The sequence below is a fragment of the Balaenoptera borealis genome (assembly GCF_965194805.1).
Source record: "Balaenoptera borealis genome assembly, chromosome: 9".
NCBI lineage: Eukaryota > Metazoa > Chordata > Mammalia > Artiodactyla > Balaenopteridae > Balaenoptera > Balaenoptera borealis.
This window is the reverse complement of record NC_138873.1, coordinates 7,117,459-7,134,267: the sequence shown is the minus strand read 5'-3', so window position 1 is coordinate 7,134,267 and position 16,809 is coordinate 7,117,459. Positions and strand designations below refer to the sequence as shown.

The following is a 16,809-nucleotide window of genomic DNA, read 5'->3' as shown; positions in this document are numbered from 1 at the left end:
GCCTGCCTGCCTGCTTGTCCTCTTTACTGCCAAGGGAACTCTCTGTCTCCACATCCCATCTCCCACCCTCACCTCACCCCAAAACTGGCTGTTGAGGGAAACATGCATCCACTACTCCATCCAACATCCACCCAACGTCTATTCAATCCATCCAACATCCACCCAACATCCATTCACTCCACCCAACATCTATCCAACATCCATCTGACATCCATCCACTCCTCCAACCGACATCCACCCAACATCCATCTACTCCTCCAACCAACATCCACCCAACATCCATCTACTCCATACAATATCTACCCAACATCCATCCATCCTCCACCCAACATCCATTCACTCCACCCAACATCCATCAGACATCCATCCACTCCTCCAACCAACATCCATTCAATATCCATCTACTCCTCCACCCAATAACCACCCAACATCCATCTACTCCATCCAATGTCTACCCAACATCCATCCACTCCACCCAACATCCACCCAACATCCATCCCCTCCCCCACCCAATATCCACCCATCCATCCACTCTTCTATCCAACATCCATCTATTCCTTTGAACCCTGAACATGAGCAGAGCACCAAGGGCCACTCTTATTCCTTTAAAAACCTTTTATTTTCTGAAGATGACTACTTAAGAAGCCTGATGACCAAGCTTGTCAGCGTAAACTGAGGACTAAGAAGTGCTTGCCCAACTCAGTGTGACTAACCCACATGAATTTCAGAGAACGTGACTGTGACTGTGTTGGCTTCTCTATGACTTCCTTCTCTCAGGTCTTGTATAGGTGAAGTGTTGCTTAAGAAAGGTGTTACTTAAAAAGAAAAAAGCTGGGAAGGGGGGTGGGGAACCAGTTGATACACTTTTAGAAATCACAGTAGGAAGAAATAGCAAGGAAAACATGAACTAAGAAATCAGAATGACCTCTTAGACAGACCCTGGTCACATATGGGTTAGGAAGAGGTTTGCAATGTTAGAAAGATCTTTTAGTCCACATTAAAATACCTTTTACAAAGATCCCTGAATCTGAATTTTCACACTGGCCGTTTCCTGGTCAATCAGTCTTTCTTTCCACACGCAGGAACAAAGTTCCCTCTGGGAGTCAGACATTGACACTTCCCTACTTCCCTGGGGGAACACGGGGGCCTAAGCTGATTGTCCTAAATTAATTTTACTCTTATCTTGCACTTTTTTTTTCTTTTTTTCTATATATATATATATATATATATATATATATATATATATATATATAACATCTTTATTGGAGTATAATTGCTTTACAATGGTGTGTTAGTTTCTGCTGTAAAACAAAGTAAAGCAGCTATACATATACATATGTCCCCATGTCTCTTCCCTCTTGCACCTCCCTCCCACCCTCCCTATCCCACCCCTCTAGGTGGTCACAGAGCACCGAGCTGATCTCCCTTATCTTGCACTTTCAACCTGCATAAAGTCATCAGTCCTTGTTCATCTTATGGCCTGTCTCTGGCGAAAATCCCATTCAGAAGAAATAGAGTAATGCAAAGTAACTTAAGGCTTGACTGTTGTCTCTCTAAAGGGGCAATTTCAAAACACACTCAAATTCTTCTTAAAGTCCTCTTTCCCATTCTCTTTACTCTCAAAATCTCAACAGCTCACATGGGAATTGCTTCTAATTCCCTCTCCCCCACCCCAAACCCCCAGACTCTCCAAGACTTCAGCTTGTATGGGGTTCATCTATCTCACCCCACTTTCCTCTGCTCTCCTCTTTCTAGATCTTCTTTTCTCCCATAAGAAGTTACGGGAGAGAAAAAGATCTCTGCCCTTAAGGTCAATCCAGTTCACTTTGCTTTTCTAGTTGGCTGTTCTTTTGTGTCCTTGACCCGTGTATCCAATTGCTTCAGCCAATAACATCCAAGCTCCCCCATTATGAGCTGCCCAGCCAAGGGGGAAGAACGCTCACAGGTTATTCACTTTGTTTTTGTTCCTGTCACGTAATGTTGGTCATCAGCTCATCATCCACAGTCTGAGAGGAAAAGGATACAAAATAAACAAATTTAAAAATCTTTTGGAAATAACCTAATAGCTTTGCACTTATCATTTTCGGAAAACCATTGTTGGTATTCAATGTTGAAAATGTCTAAATCATAGGACTTCCCTGGTGGCCCAGTGGCAAAGACTCTGCACACCCAATGCAGAGGGCCTCCGGGTTTGATCCCTGGTCAGGAAACTAGATCCCACATGCTGCAACTAAAAAAAAAAAAGATCCCGCATGCCACAACTGAAGACCCCACATGCTGCAATGAAGACCCGGCACAGATAAAGAAATAAATAAATAGATAAATAAGTAAATAATAAATAAAGTGCTTTAGAAAAAGAAAATGTCTAAATCATAAAAAGATTTCATTGCCTTCAGAAAGCTAGCACATTGTATGAAAAATAGAGTAAAAAAGGAAAAATAAATGATTTTTGTCATTTACTATGATTACATATGTATTAGAATTCTGTTCCAGCCAATCAGACTATGCTTTTGTACTTGTGTGAGGGTACATCCGAAGGCATAAATACCAAAGGGATAAACTCAGACAAAGGGTGTGAAGGATGGAAGTTGAAGAGAGCGGGCTCTTACTGAACGAGCTCTGGCTCTGGTGCAGGCTGTCCGGGTTCTGTTCTCAGATGTGTCTCCCATTGGCTTATTCTCTTTAAACGCAAGAGCCCTGCTGGGACATCAGGGACATTTCCTCTATCTTCCTTTAGGAATGCTGGGCTGTGTTTGCCAAGAGCTTTGATCACCCCATCTGGCTCCACAGAACAGAGCAGGCAGTTTTCTAGAACCGGGTGGGAGAGCGGCTCTTGCCTGTAGCTCCAGCAGGAGGACAGTGAGACACAAGAGGTACACGTCCTCTGCCTGCTCTCACTCTGGACAATAAGCCGTAAATTGGGGAACCAAACTGAGTATCCCCTAAGTGCTTTGTTTTTATAATATATATATTACATATATAATATATATGTATATATGATTTGAAGTATAGTTGATTTACAATGTTGTGTTAGTTTCAGGTGTATAGCACAGTGATTCAGTGATACATACATACGTATCTATTTTTTTTTTCAGATTCTTTTCCCTTATAGGTTATTACAGAGTATTGAGTAGAGTTCCCTGTGCTATACAGTAGGTCCTTATTGGTTATCTGTTTTATATATAGTAGTGTGTATTCCCCTAAATGTTTTAAAATCACAAAACAGTACTTCCATGAGCCAAGAATTAGCATTGTGAGAAGGCCTAACAGCAGTTGCTTTTTAAGAATCAGAAAGGATAGATACGGGGAAGGGGGCTGGTGCATGAGTTCAGAAAGTCCAGTTAGAAGCCTCATGGCAGTGACAGCGAGCCTGGGAAGGTGGCGACCCATTCGAGAGACACCATTGAAGTTGAAATGGGAGTGTAAATAACCCATTAGAGAGGAAGGACGTTGGGAAGATACGAGTGGTGGTACTGTTCAGAAAAACTCAGAGGAGAAAGGAGGCTGCCTCGTGGCCGCTCTTCTCTCCTCCCCATCATGTGTTGACTTCATTGATATTTTAAGAAGCTCAGGCCTCTCCTAGCCCCGCAGGAGGGCTGAGCCTTGTATAGCAGTGGGGAAGAGCCCCTGGGCCTGGAGTCGGGTCTGGCCTGGCTGCCCGCTGTATCCCTGTGTCCTTTTCCATCACCTTCTGTAAAGTCCTTCTGAAGAAGGACAAAGACAGGGTGTTTGTTCCATCTTCTTTCTGATTTATGTTTATAAACATCCTCTTTGCTTTCCTCAGTACTAAAGACCCTTTCAGGTGTTGTTCAGCCATCATTTCTGTAGTGACTGGAGACACCTGTAGCATGAAGGTCGGGCTGATAGGATAGATCAGACGCTGGACTGCTGTCGTCCTCTCGGAGGAACTCGTCTACAGCAGGGGCCCCTCTCCAGGTGCTGGGGGTCTCCGTGGAGCCCTGCAGTGTCTGCTTCCCTGAGGGCACCCACTGACCCACTGTGGGCTGCAACCCGGCTGGACCCCCGGGTAGAGGCTGGGGCTCAGCTGGACCCCACATCGTCTGCCATGGGGCTTCCTTCTTTATACTTAACTGGGTATGGCTGGCACGGGCCCCCAAGACCTCCTCACCAAAGATTCCCAGCCTTGACTTAATAGTTTCAACATCCTTCAAGTGACTTCTGACCCTATGTTTTAAATCTAATCTTCCCCTCTTTTCCCGTTTATTAGAAAAAAAAATTGATCTCCAGATTGTAAGCTCCTTAAAGTTAGAGATGATAAATTTTCCTCTAAATATTTCTTGTGAAAAATTTAAAAACTATAGAAAAAGTGCAAGATAAATATAATGAACACCCCTACACTCTTCACCTAGATTCACCAGTTGTTACTATTTTGCAACATTTTTCTTTCTCTCTTTATAAAGATACATATACACACATAATATATATTATACATAATATATATACACTGTAGATACATTACATATGTGCGTGTGTATGTATACACACGCGCATATATACTTTTTGCCAAAACTATCTGATAGTTGTACACATCATGACACTTTAGCCCTGAATATACACCTCTTATGAACAATGGCATTCTCCTACATAATTGCAATATAATGACAATATTCAAGAATTTAACATTGCTTCAATGTTATGATCTAATACAATGTTTTTGTAGATCTTCTTTTCAGAGATGATGTAATTTTCCCCCTGAATACACTTTTACCTCTTCCTGCTTAACCAACTCAACTCAGGACCTAGCACAACATGACACACACACAGAAGTCCCTAAATAAACATTAGTTGAATGAATGAAGATATGGGTGAAAGGATGGAAAGTCCTTTCGATGTGTCTTCAGACTTCAAAAGGTGCGTGACTGAATACAGTTCATGAACTCCATGTGGGAATCACACGACCTTCAAGCTCTTCTCATTGATCTTGGCAGAAACCCTATACCCAACAGGATATATATTTTGCCACTGTGGCTTTTTGTCCTCAGCTGGGTGATATTTAAGTTACTGGTGCTTAGAGGAACGATCGGGAACTCGGCAAACCTGTTCAAAGTGAAACATGTCAGAATCTCTATTAATCATCCCTCATACATCCTACAAGCACCCAGGCTCCAACATCACTTCCAGCTACTGGGAATGCAAACGAGCATTGTCAAAAAGAAAGCAGGAGGAGGACGGAGCTCTGCATTGTAGGATTTCACAACTGACAGCAAAGAAGGGCACAGCTTCTGCTGTGATGGCATTCATGGTGTCAGAGGTGATCTGTCACAAAGAGGCTTTTGCGGAAATTGACAGCACATTCATTGCCATGGGGCACAGCATTCAGTGAGGCAGACTTTCCCCCCTCATATTTGAGGGAAATTGTCTACTCATATTTGGTATCAAATAGCCCCAGCAGAAAACTCTACTTAAAGAGTGCTCTTTCCACCAGAGGACAGGTCCCAGGCGTGGGGCTGTGCACACAGCAGGTGCCCCAGCCCTGGTTGTCCCCTCTCTTGCTGGCATCTATGGCAGGGTCATCCTAACTATGGTAGTAGGCAGATAGAGTTCATGATCATGCCTACTTTTCATTGGAACTTCAGTTAGCTGAACTTCAAACTCTCTCTCCATTCTGACAGTTTATAATTTTGCTTTTCCCCTCGTATATCCTATGCATCCTTTTAAGACTGTAGGCATCCCAAGTTCTACACAAAATCTCAGCAGCGAATTATTGTTCATACGTTCTATGGGCGCATCAAAGCAATTATCCTAAAGCATGCTCGAGACAAGGATAGCTGGGTTCTAATTGTATCTAATAGACTTCAGATGAATAGCACTGCACTTCAGAAGCACAGAGTTATGAAGAAAATTCTCTTTTTCATTTTGGTTTCCTTCTCTCCTAACTGATTTGTTTGAAAGACTGAAATTTGCCCCTTGAGGGTGGAGGATGAGTTTGGGAATCCTTCCCCACCTCCCAGGACTCTTCCATCCTGCGCCCAGTTTCCCCGTTCTTTGCTATCTGCCCAGCACCGCCCACGTGATGTGATGAAAGCTGCACTGTTTCACATCTGGAGCATCTCTTGGTGCACGGCTTAGGGACCCAAGTCCCTCTGGTCTCTTCCAGGAACGAACTGGCTCCCGGACAATTGCCTAGTGTCCAGGCAGGGGCCACTTTCTTTTCAGAGGACATTTGATGTGAAGCGATTACTGTTCATTACATCAGGGGAGGTAATCTGGTAGCTCTGGGCTGGTGCTCCAATTCTATTTGGTTTGTAAACTATAGATTTTCTTTACTGTGTGTTTCCTTTACACAGCTTGTCTTTGTCTAGATTCACAGTATTTCCTCTGACACAATCATCCTTCAAATATTACCCAAAACAGCAGAGGTGGTGGTGGGGTCACATTGAAATACCCAAATCGTTCTATCTTATTATACTAGTGAACACTTTCCTACAGGATACAAAAGACACTGATAAGAATATTAGCGTCTGTTGTTTTGGCAGCAGGGTTACTGTTAAAATAGTGGAATTTAGGGACATATTTTGGTTATTTTATAAGCTGCATTACTCTGCCTTTATCTATGAAACCCAATGATAGATTTCTTAAAGGAAGTGATAAAACATTAGTTAGAACAATCACAATCTTGGATAAATAAAAAGGCAACCAATAAAACCGCCGACTACTTGGATGAAAAGAGTATTGTGTTACCCCACTGTGAAGGGACAATATGGAACTTGGATAAAAGCCAGGGAAGAGAAACTGTTGACAGCATCAGCTGGTGTCTTTATGAAACTCAGTCTTCAGTCACACTGCACTTGGTCACCAATGTCTCCCACATATTTGCTTTAGTGCACCTATGGGGATTTGGGGAGTCACAATGTTGGATTCTGATATATTTTTAAAAATCTGGATTAGAGCCAACTGACTGAACTTGGTTAATTGGGTGAGCTGCAGCATAAACTGTTCACCTGGAATGATGCACTCGTTTTGAGGTTAAGGATGCAGGTGAAACAAATCTTTGCATCCCTGTCCCTGAAGGAAGGGCTGTTCAGTGAGGGGATGCAGAACCCTGAGCTCAGCCTCCAGGGAGGCGGGTGAGACCACCTCCTAGCTGGGCGAACTTGAGCAAATCAGTCTCTTCAAGGGTCTCTTTCTTCCTGGGTCAGATCAAGTCAACTGGTTCAGAGGGCTGGAAGAGAAAAGCAAATGAGACTGTGTCTGTGAAGTTCTTAGCGCAGTGTCTGGGACACATGTGCTTGATACATGATTGCTATGAGTACTACTAACTCTAACCAGATGTTGCTGTTGTTTTAAAAGAAGAGATACACTCACAAAGGTATGTTTAGGGCTTCCCTGGTGGCGCAGCGGTTAAGAATCTGCCTGCCAATGCAAGGGACACAGGTTCGAGCCCTGGCCTGGGAAGATCCCACATGCCGTGGAGCAACTAAGCCCGTGCGCCACAACTACTGAGCCTGCACTCTAGAGCCCGCAAGCCACAACTACTGAGCCCACGTGCCACAACTACTGAAGCCTGCACGCCTAGAGCCCATGCTCCGCAACAAGAGAAGCCACGACAATGAGAAGCCCGCGCACCGCAACGAAGAGTAGCCCCCGCTCACCGCAACTAGAGAAAGACCGCGCACAGCAACGAAGACCCAACACAGCCAAAAAATAAATTTATTAAAAAAAAAAAAAAAAGCATGTTTAGATTTTCCATTTTAAAAAAAGAACGAAAGAACCAGGGAAGGTCTCAATGTCTCCTTCCTCAAAGTGAAGATACATTTCCTTGTTCTGTGATCTCTGTGCAGTTAGAATGCAGGACAAGACTTAAGATATACAGGTATTTATTTTCCTATTCAGGGAAAAATGTACTCATTTACCCAAGTAAGTTTACCCGTTCATTCAACACATTTACTAACTCCTAGTAGGTGACAGGTATGAACATACTATTAATGAGATAATTTTTTTTTCTCAGAAAGATATTTCCTATATTTCTAATCAAGGGATTTTCTTTTAACATTTATTTGTGTCTTGCAAATTTCCATGATACCTTCTGCTGGAAAAACCTACCTCATATTTGAAAGCAAAGTCTATGTCACTGTACTAATTTTATGTCAAGTCCGAATTATAGCAAACCTGGTGTCTGTGAATGCCCTTAAAAGGTTTATATGGTGGCAAATGTTATGCCAGCACTCATTCAGTTGTGAGCAATTGTCTTTTTTAAGGTGGAGAATTCTAGAATGTTTACCTTTGACCTTGGCCTTCTGTGGATTTGTGCATCTTTGTCTGCCACCCTTGGGCTTGTGTTCCTGGGCTCCGGGCTGCAAAGTGCTCTCCTTTGCATCCGAGGCTCCTGCAAAGTGCCAGGTAGACAGTGGGTTGAAGCAAAGCTGAATTAAGGAAATGAAGATGGAAAAGTGAGAAGGGAACAGAGAGATGGTGTATAAGAGGAGGAGGGTGGGCGGAGAGAATTTTACCCACGTGGTTGGCTATTGGACAAGTTGATACATTAGAGACAATACAAAATGTAGTGCATGTAAGGGATATTTCTCCTTTCATGGATTCCAGAGGGAGAAGAAGTCAAAAGGAACAGGTCAGAGATGCCCAAGTCAGAAGGGGGATGGGGCAAAAGTGCGTTTGTCCAGCAAGAAGCTGGCAGGTCCCCTTCTAAGGGGGCCCTTAGAAGGTGACATTGTCCAACTGGAAATAGGGGAGCGACTGAGGCATCACTGCTTACACCTGGTTCAATCTCCAGTCCAGAGAATACGGCAAAGTGGATTGAGTCACTGATGTAACCCTTAAAGTTTCCTTACGAGGGGATGGCCATTCTGGAGACCAATGGACTTCTCAATAAGTCCAATGTAATCAGTTTTTCTTCCAGGGCTAAAACAAATGACTGTTTCTCAGGCTGAGGACCAGCTGAAGCAGCTGATTTGTGTTATTTGGGCTGTGTTGTTTAAAAATAATACAATATAATCACACTCATGTGGAGGCCGGAAACAAGAACAGAAGGAGGGCCAGATTCACCGCTGCTCTCCTCCACACCCACACCTTCTGAGCGCAGGGGCAGATGTAACTGTCTGCACTGTGTATCCTTTTGTCTTGTCTTTTCATGCTTCTTAGCCAAGTGTAAAGAGTCAATTTGGTGTCAGTTAAAAGCACACATGGTATTAAACTGATAAGAACAGATACTACACTTGATCTTAGCCAAAAGGCCGAAAAAGTAAAAAAAAAGAAAAAAACACACACATGGTAGAACTCCACTGTACTAGTCATCTGCTGATGACCCACCAGGAGAACCTTGGGAGCCAAGTCTGGGCTTATGTCCAAAGAAGAACCCTTGCTCACCCCAGCTAACTGAGGTTTTATATCAACATTTCAAATGGAGTGGGAGCCATAACTCTTTAAGAAGGGGTACTGACAACAGGAAATTAAATTCTGTAGGTATTTGCCAAGGATGTAAAATGTGATGCACGTTTAAATAACAGAAACTGCAATCCAGTTGGTACCGGGAAAATAATGTAGAAAAACAGTCATGTGGCTGAATTTTGTGTCTGAGACATCATTTTGTACCTGGAATCGTGATTTGCTATAAAAATTCTGAAGTATCTGACAGGATGCTTTGAATTACACAGGTAATATACAGTGTCTTCTCGTTTGCAGAAAACCTTAATAGCGATTAGAAACTTCCCAGATGTGACAGGGTTGAGAATCGAAAAGCTTGGGTGGGAAAGCAGAAACCCAGATTTGTTGTTTTGTTTTGGAGAAATTGAGCTTCAATTTTAGGTGAATTCGAGCCTTCTTGACAGGGACCAGACAGTACAGCCCCTATTCGTCCGCAGGCAGTGGTGCGGGGCAAGCTTTTCCTGAATTGCCTTAAGTGTATATTTGCCATCTCTCTTGCGGCTCAGAGCCGTTCACAATTCACCCCCAGAATACCCTGGGACTTTCTCCAAAAATGGTCACTCCAGAGCACATCTTCGCACAGGAACCACACTGCTGTCAACCAGGTGATGTCAGCCAGACAGGAAAACAGTCTGTAGCCGTGGATCTCAGCAAAACCCTCTCCTGTGTGGACACACGGGGAATTTGAAAGGAAGACGTGTCAGTGAGATGACATCACCTCAACACACAAGACTGCGGGGACGCGGTGGGCCAGGGGTCCTCAGGCGGGAGTGGTTGCTCTCTGGGGACATTGGCAATGTCTGGAGACATCTGGGGTTGGTGGGTGTGACAGGGAGGTGTACACTGCGGGCATCTCGGTGGCCAGAGGCCAGGGACCCTGCTGAACGTCCTGCCGTGCTCAGGCCAGCCCCGCAACTGGGAGTTATCCAGCCCCGAAGGTCAGCAGTGCTGAGGCTGAGAAACCCTGTGTCAGAGCAGAGACAAGGCGCTTCAGTTCACAGGACCGCTGTGCCCACAAGGAGTCTGTGTGAATATTTAAACACAGTCACCTTGCGAGCTGGGACGTGGCTTTAGAAAGCTGCTCCTGCCTGGCCCTGTGAGCCAGTACATCCAATCTCACCTGTCCCACGTGAAGCACCAGCTGGGCAGGCACCGGAGATGCTTCCAGGGTAAATCTGCAGAGGTGGTGGCCTCCGGCTTGTGAACAGATCCATGCGTGGTGACCAAGAGGCAGAACGGGGACCGGAGCTTTTCTCCCTGTGATCTCGTGATTCCAGAAATTACTGAGCCGGGGCTGCCACGCTTGTCATTTGCTTTCAGACCATGGAACACACTTCTTTTCACAACTGTCTTGAATAGTCACGAAATCTAGTTGTATTTTCACAATACGGTGAGGAAGGTGTGACAGTGATTATTGTCTGCATTTCACAGATGAAAAACCACGAAGGAGTTAATGGACCTGCCTAAATTAAGAGTCGGGCAAGACCAGTCACAACTACTGCTGGTACAAACAGGAACGATTTGTTTGGCACTTACTGCGGGCAGACAGTGTGCTGAACACAGCGTGTGTGTCTCATTTCATCCCCTTCCCTCCGCCCCCTCCTCACTGGGACTTGGCTGAGGGCCTGAGGTCCGGCTTCACAGCAGGGGACTGGCCCACCTGGGGCGTGAGCCCGTTTCCACTCCTTCCATTGCTGCCCCCCACCCCGCTCCGATGTGGGTACAGGTTCTCAGATCGCAACTAGGAAGAAGGCTCAATGAATCATAGGAAAGAACTTTTTTATTTAAATGGGATTAAAACTTAAATCATAGAAATGGTTTGATCTCCATTACAATTTTTTTGTTTCAAAACATACTCTCCCATTCATTTTTACTACATCATGTAAAGCACTGAATCCAATTCATGCATTCACTCGCTCACTCATGAGCCATTAAGCGCCTGTTGTGTACCAAGGAAGGTTCTAGGCCATGGGGGGAGGCGGGGTGGTAATTAGGATTGCAGACTCTTAGTTCTTGTCTTCAGTGTGGTCACAACCTAGTGTGGGAGGTGGAGAGCCACATTACAAGACACACACACACACAAGAGAAGTGTGACGTGCTGGGACATTTCAGAGACAGGGAAGAAAAGAGCCTGGTTGAGTCTTGACGGGGACCGTTTGCCTGGAGCCTATAGCGTGTGGGAGTGTTAGAAGGAGACGGGCCCGGAGCCACTGGAGGAGTGCGGTTCACCTTCTCCAGCAGGTGAGGTGCTGTTTCGGCTTCCTCATCTGTGTAGACTCTGTCAGTGACGTCTGTACCTTCCACCCACGGGTCATCCTTGTCACTCATGGCTATTTGGTTACCAAGGCCTGCCTTCCCCCCACCCGCCCCCGCAAATGGCTTCCACATAGGATGGCCTGGGGTAAATTACTTCCCTCTGTGAAATCGTTTCTCCTCTTCCATAAAGTGGGAGTAATAAAAGTGGTATGTAGGGACTTCCCTGGTGGCGCAGTGGTTAAGAATCCACCTGCCAATGCAGGGGACAGGGGTTCGATCCCTGGTCGGGGAACTAAGATCCCACATGCCGCGGGGCAACTAAGCCCTTGCGCCACAACTACTGAGCCCGTGCGCTCCGGAGCCCACGAGCCACAACTAGAGAGAAGCCCGCGCTCCGCAATGAAGAGCCTGCGTGCCGCAACTGAGACCCAACGCAGCCAAAAATAAATAAATAAATATTAAACAAATAAAAGCTACTATACTCCAATGAAAGTTAACTTAAAAAAGCCTCTTTAAAAAAAGTGGTATGTATACGATAGATGTGAGGATTAAATTGGACGCTTAGACACAGGAACCCGGACTTTTGGGGTGTGGAGATGGCCGCTCTGTTCCCAGTGGCCCCCTCTTTGCCTTCTCTCCATCCCCTCACCTCCTTTCTTTAGGCACCTAACGTCACACTGGACACCCTGGAGGCCCTCCTGGTTTGTTTCTTCTCTGCCAATCTCTCCTCTTTCCAAACATTTCTGCCACTAGTCTCTGGTAGGAACCCATTCTTTCTTCCAGGGAGTTTAAGTAAGTAAGGTTGTTGGACTAGAAATAATTTATTAACTCAATTGTTTATGAACTCATTGTTTTTCCAACTCATTAAAGGTGGCTTTAAAAACTTGATCTTAGAGTCCCGAATCAAGTGTTATTTTGCTGCAATTGGGGAAGAACTTTTGCTATTTGCATCCATCCGTTCATTTGCACATGTGTAGGCAGAGTAATGATGTTGCCTTATTAAAGAACTCCAGCCACCCAAACCATAGAACATTAAACAATATATCTAGATCGCGTGTTTTCTTCTCAATCACAGTTAATTAAAGCCAAACTATATTTTTCTCGTTCCTCATGGGTAAAGACATGTTGTTCTCACTTCAACCATGTGGGTGTCCCCAGTTTTTACCCTGAACACCCACGGATTAGCGGAGAAAGGAGACACAAGATTTCTATTGCTTTTGAATTTGTATTGTTAAATCCGGAAATCTTTTTAAAGGTAACGGCTGAACGCTGAAAAGCTGAAAATTGCTTTAATTTATAGCAGGAAACCAGGCTCACTTGAAATTTCCATGGGTTTGATGAAAGGAAAAGATCGCATTTGAATACTTATCCCTGAGACCAGAAATGGATATAAAATGCAATTAATCGATCGGCTAATTGTTCTTCCTTGTGTGAAGAGCTGTTTAGTGTTTACCGCCCCCCATGGCTGTTCTGTGGAACCGAACCAAACCTGGGTCCAAAGCCTTCTGTGCTTTCCTCCCTCCCTCCTGGGCGTGGAGGAAGGTCGGGGGAGGAGGAGGGGAGCTGCCCGCTTCCATCAGCATCCAGCAGCCGCTCTGCTCTCCGGCTTCCCCGGGGTCTCTCCCAGGCTATCCGGGGGCCACCTGCTAACATGGACTGTCCCTTGGGCAGGCGTAGCTCGGGCACGGTCTCTGCCCGGGTCTGCCCTGGCTTGGGCGGCAGGATGGGTTCAAAGGCACACTACACTGCTTTTCTTAGAAGGAGGCTCTATGAACAGCACAAAGGACAGGCGTTATAGAGGCCTCCTGGCCAGCCTTCTTGCTCTAGGAGTCCTGTGTGAATCGTGTCTTCTCTCTTCTAGAACCTTCACTCATAACTCTCTATTTTCCACTTCTCCCTAGGTGCTGGCTCCTGAGGTCACAATCCCATCTTAAAACAAACACCTCACCTTGACCCTTATCTGTCCCCCTGCCACCAAGTCCCTCAAGAGATCAAGGTCATATTTGCTCTGTCTACTTTTCCATCCTCCATTTATTCTTTTTTGGTAACAGCTTTATTGAGATGTAATTCACATATCATGCAATTCACCCATCCAGGTGTACGATTCAACGGCTTTAGTATATTCATAGAGTTATGGCATCCGTCACCCAAATCAACTTTACAACATTTCCATCACCCCATGAAGAAACACTGTGCCCGTTAGCAATGGTTCCCCATTCCCTCCCCAACCCCAGCTCTGCTTTCCATCTCTGTGGATTTGCCCCTTCTGGATGTTTCATATAAAAGGAATCACACAATATGTGGTCTTTTGTGTCTGACTTATTTCCTTTGGCGTGATGTTCTCAAGGTTCATCCATGTTGTAATATGTTACAGTGTTTCATTCCTTTTTATGAACAAATCACACAATATGTGGTCTTTTGTGTCTGACTTATTTCCTTTGGCGTGATGTTATCAAGGTTCATCCATGTTGTAATATGTTACAGTGTTTCATTCCTTTTTATGAACAAATAACCTTCCATTCTGTGGACAGACCATATCTTATCCATAAGAGCAAAAGTTCCTTCCTTTTGCTCTTATGGATAAAGCTGCTCTGAACATTCCTGTACGAGGTTTTGTCTGGATAAATGCTTTTATTTCTCTGGGGTGTGGTTGGTCACCTTCCCCTGAGGCATGTGGCTGAAAGGCGGAGTGGATAACCTAACAAAATCAAGGTCTCTCGGGAAAAAGAGGGAGCGTAGATGCTGGGTGAATAACCAATAGTGGTCACTATAATCTTTCTTCTTTTTATAAGGATTAAGCTTCATGAGCATGCCTGTATGTTCCACCCATGAGTCATGTTCTCTATCAAGTTTAGAAAGCATCCTTCAATTTCTAGTTAAGTGTTGTTCATTAATAATGAACATTTATCAAATGTCTTTTGCCATCAAAGGAGATTATTTTGTTATAAATTTTGTTATAGTGTGAAATGCTAAACTTATAGATTTCTCAATACTAATATATCATTAAATTAATGGGATTAAAACTTGCTTGGTTGTAGTGGGCAGTTCTCTTAATACATTGTTAAAACGGTCTTTAGAGTTCTTGATTTAAAATGCTCACATCTAAGTTGCAATATGTATGTAGGGATTCAGTTCTCTGGACCATATGCAGATAGTTTAGCTCATGCACACATGGTAAGTACAACTAGTGAGTATTAATGCAGAGATGTAGCAAGGCAGCCTGGAAAGGAAATTCAGCAATTGAAGGAGGTTTTGTGGCCTGAAAGTCTACATAGAATTGTCCAGTCAAAGCAGAGGCCAGGAAGCCCTCGGTGCCATTATCCGGTCTGCACGGAGACCCTCCACACCTCTGTCTGGGACATGGTTAACTCACAAATCAGACCAATTTGGACACATTCAAGCCAACAGATGGAGGTTCAATTTTAACAGAACCTTTAACATGGTCGACCTCTGTACCGTTAGGGTCTCCCCATGTGGGCATCACAGCACGGATGTGTGATGCCCACATGGGGCACAAGAACCCCAGTAAGAACCCCCAGTACGTATGCACTAGCCAGTCTGGTCCCTGGTCTTAGATTTCTGGTGGGCTTCTCTCTTTAAGTAACGACTTTTGTTTTTTCTATGAATACGATGCCTTCTTGTTATAAAACATTCAACTACTATAGAAAAGCACAAAAAAGAAGAGAAAAATCGCCCCAAATCTCACTACCCACAAATGCCAGCACTGCTTTTGGTTTAAGCCTCATTCCAGCCATCAATCTCTGGGAAACATACAGATGGAAGGGTCAGCAGATGTGGATATAAATGCAAATACATATGATTTCATTGTATAAAAAGTGAGTCATACTAGACATGCTCTTCTCTTGTTAAGTAGTAATTGTCATTTCATGTGAAGCTGACAGAAGAAAAAGAAAATGCAGTGAAACTGAATGGACTGCTAAACTTATATATAAATATTCCTTCAGAAGATATATTAGTTCCCAAAGTTGCCTCCAATGTTGAGGAATTACAATCACCGCGGAGAGATCAAGACTGTATTTTTTGGCATATTTTTCAGTGTTGGACAATCTGGGTTGACTTTGCTTGAAAAACCAGGTGAGAAGCTCTCATACATCTTCCGATCTCCCCTGCCCGACCTCCTAACTTTTTTCCTTATGTGCTGTAAACATGATTCCCTGGGGGCTGCTTGTTTGCTTTTTCTTACTCTTTCCTCTGAATTGACCCGATGGGAACCAAAGCTCACCACCTGGCCTTCAGCCACGGCGCCTCCCTTATCACTTAAATCACATTTTCGCTTCTGCTCAGATCACTTATTTGGAAGGAGAAAGTTTAATCTAAAATATTGTGTAACAATTAGAGATGCACATCTCATCTTTTACAGACAGGTTAACATGACATGGCCTCTCTTAGTCATTTCTTTACCATCTTAAGGTGTCATCTAAAATTATTATTTTGAAGAGTCTATTTATTAAAAATGACTTCTCAGTAGCACAGAGAGCCACATAAAACAGGTCTAGGAGGTCTCTCCTGAGATTGGACTGGCCTTTCCACAGTGTGTCAGAGGCAGAAAGGTGCACAGGAACCATTCCTTTGCTGCCACCAAGGCCACATGCAGACGTGGCCCTGCTCCTGTGTCCTGTCTCCTGGCTGAAGGGACACCAGCCTCACAGCCACTCAGGACAACCTTGGGTTTACCCGAGAGCTCTCTCTGTCTCACTTGTCACATTTAACTGATTACCAAATCCTATACTTTTTTGGGGGGAATAATTTTAGATTTACAGAAAAGTGGCAAAGATGTAGAGAGCATCCCTTTATATTTGCCCAGCTTTCCCTAATTTTAGCAGCTTACATAACCACGGCACAATTATCCCAACGGAGGCATGAACATTTGGTACAATACTATGAAGTGAACTACAGACTTGATTTAGATTTCATTGGTTTTTCAGTCATGTCGTGTTTCTGCTCCTGGGTCCACTGAGGCGGAGACTTCAGGGCCTAAGTACGTATGTACTGAAGACTTCCTTGTCCTGGTCAGCACGTTGTCTTCACTCCGGCCCTCAGCTCCCCTCGTGTCCACTCTGGGGAAAGCCTTTGAAATGACCCCCTTTCTCCAGTCTCACTCCCCTTCAGCCATTCCTTACAGAATGATCTTCC

The 16,809-nt window shown here is 44.4% G+C and overlaps 1 protein-coding gene across 9 annotated transcripts in view; it reads right to left on the bottom strand.

Moving 5' to 3' along the window:
• Nucleotides 1–1,241: 1,241 nt before the first annotated feature.
• The window catches only part of PRKN (parkin RBR E3 ubiquitin protein ligase), a 1,304,064-nt gene continuing 1,288,496 nt past the window's right edge, over nt 1,242–16,809 (bottom strand). For 7 of the 9 annotated variants that reach the window (XM_082404597.1, XM_082404598.1, XM_082404600.1 and 4 more), the window contains 2 exons: nt 8,243–8,384; nt 1,242–5,058 (listed from right to left, as the gene is read on the bottom strand). In XM_082404597.1, coding sequence (XP_082260723.1) covers nt 4,923–5,058; nt 8,243–8,384 — 278 coding nt within the window. In that variant the 3' untranslated portion in view covers nt 1,242–4,922. Of the gene's footprint in view, nt 5,059–6,962; nt 8,385–16,809 lie in introns of all 9 variants that reach the window. The other 2 variants (XM_082404601.1, XR_014248121.1) reach the window with 2 other exon arrangements.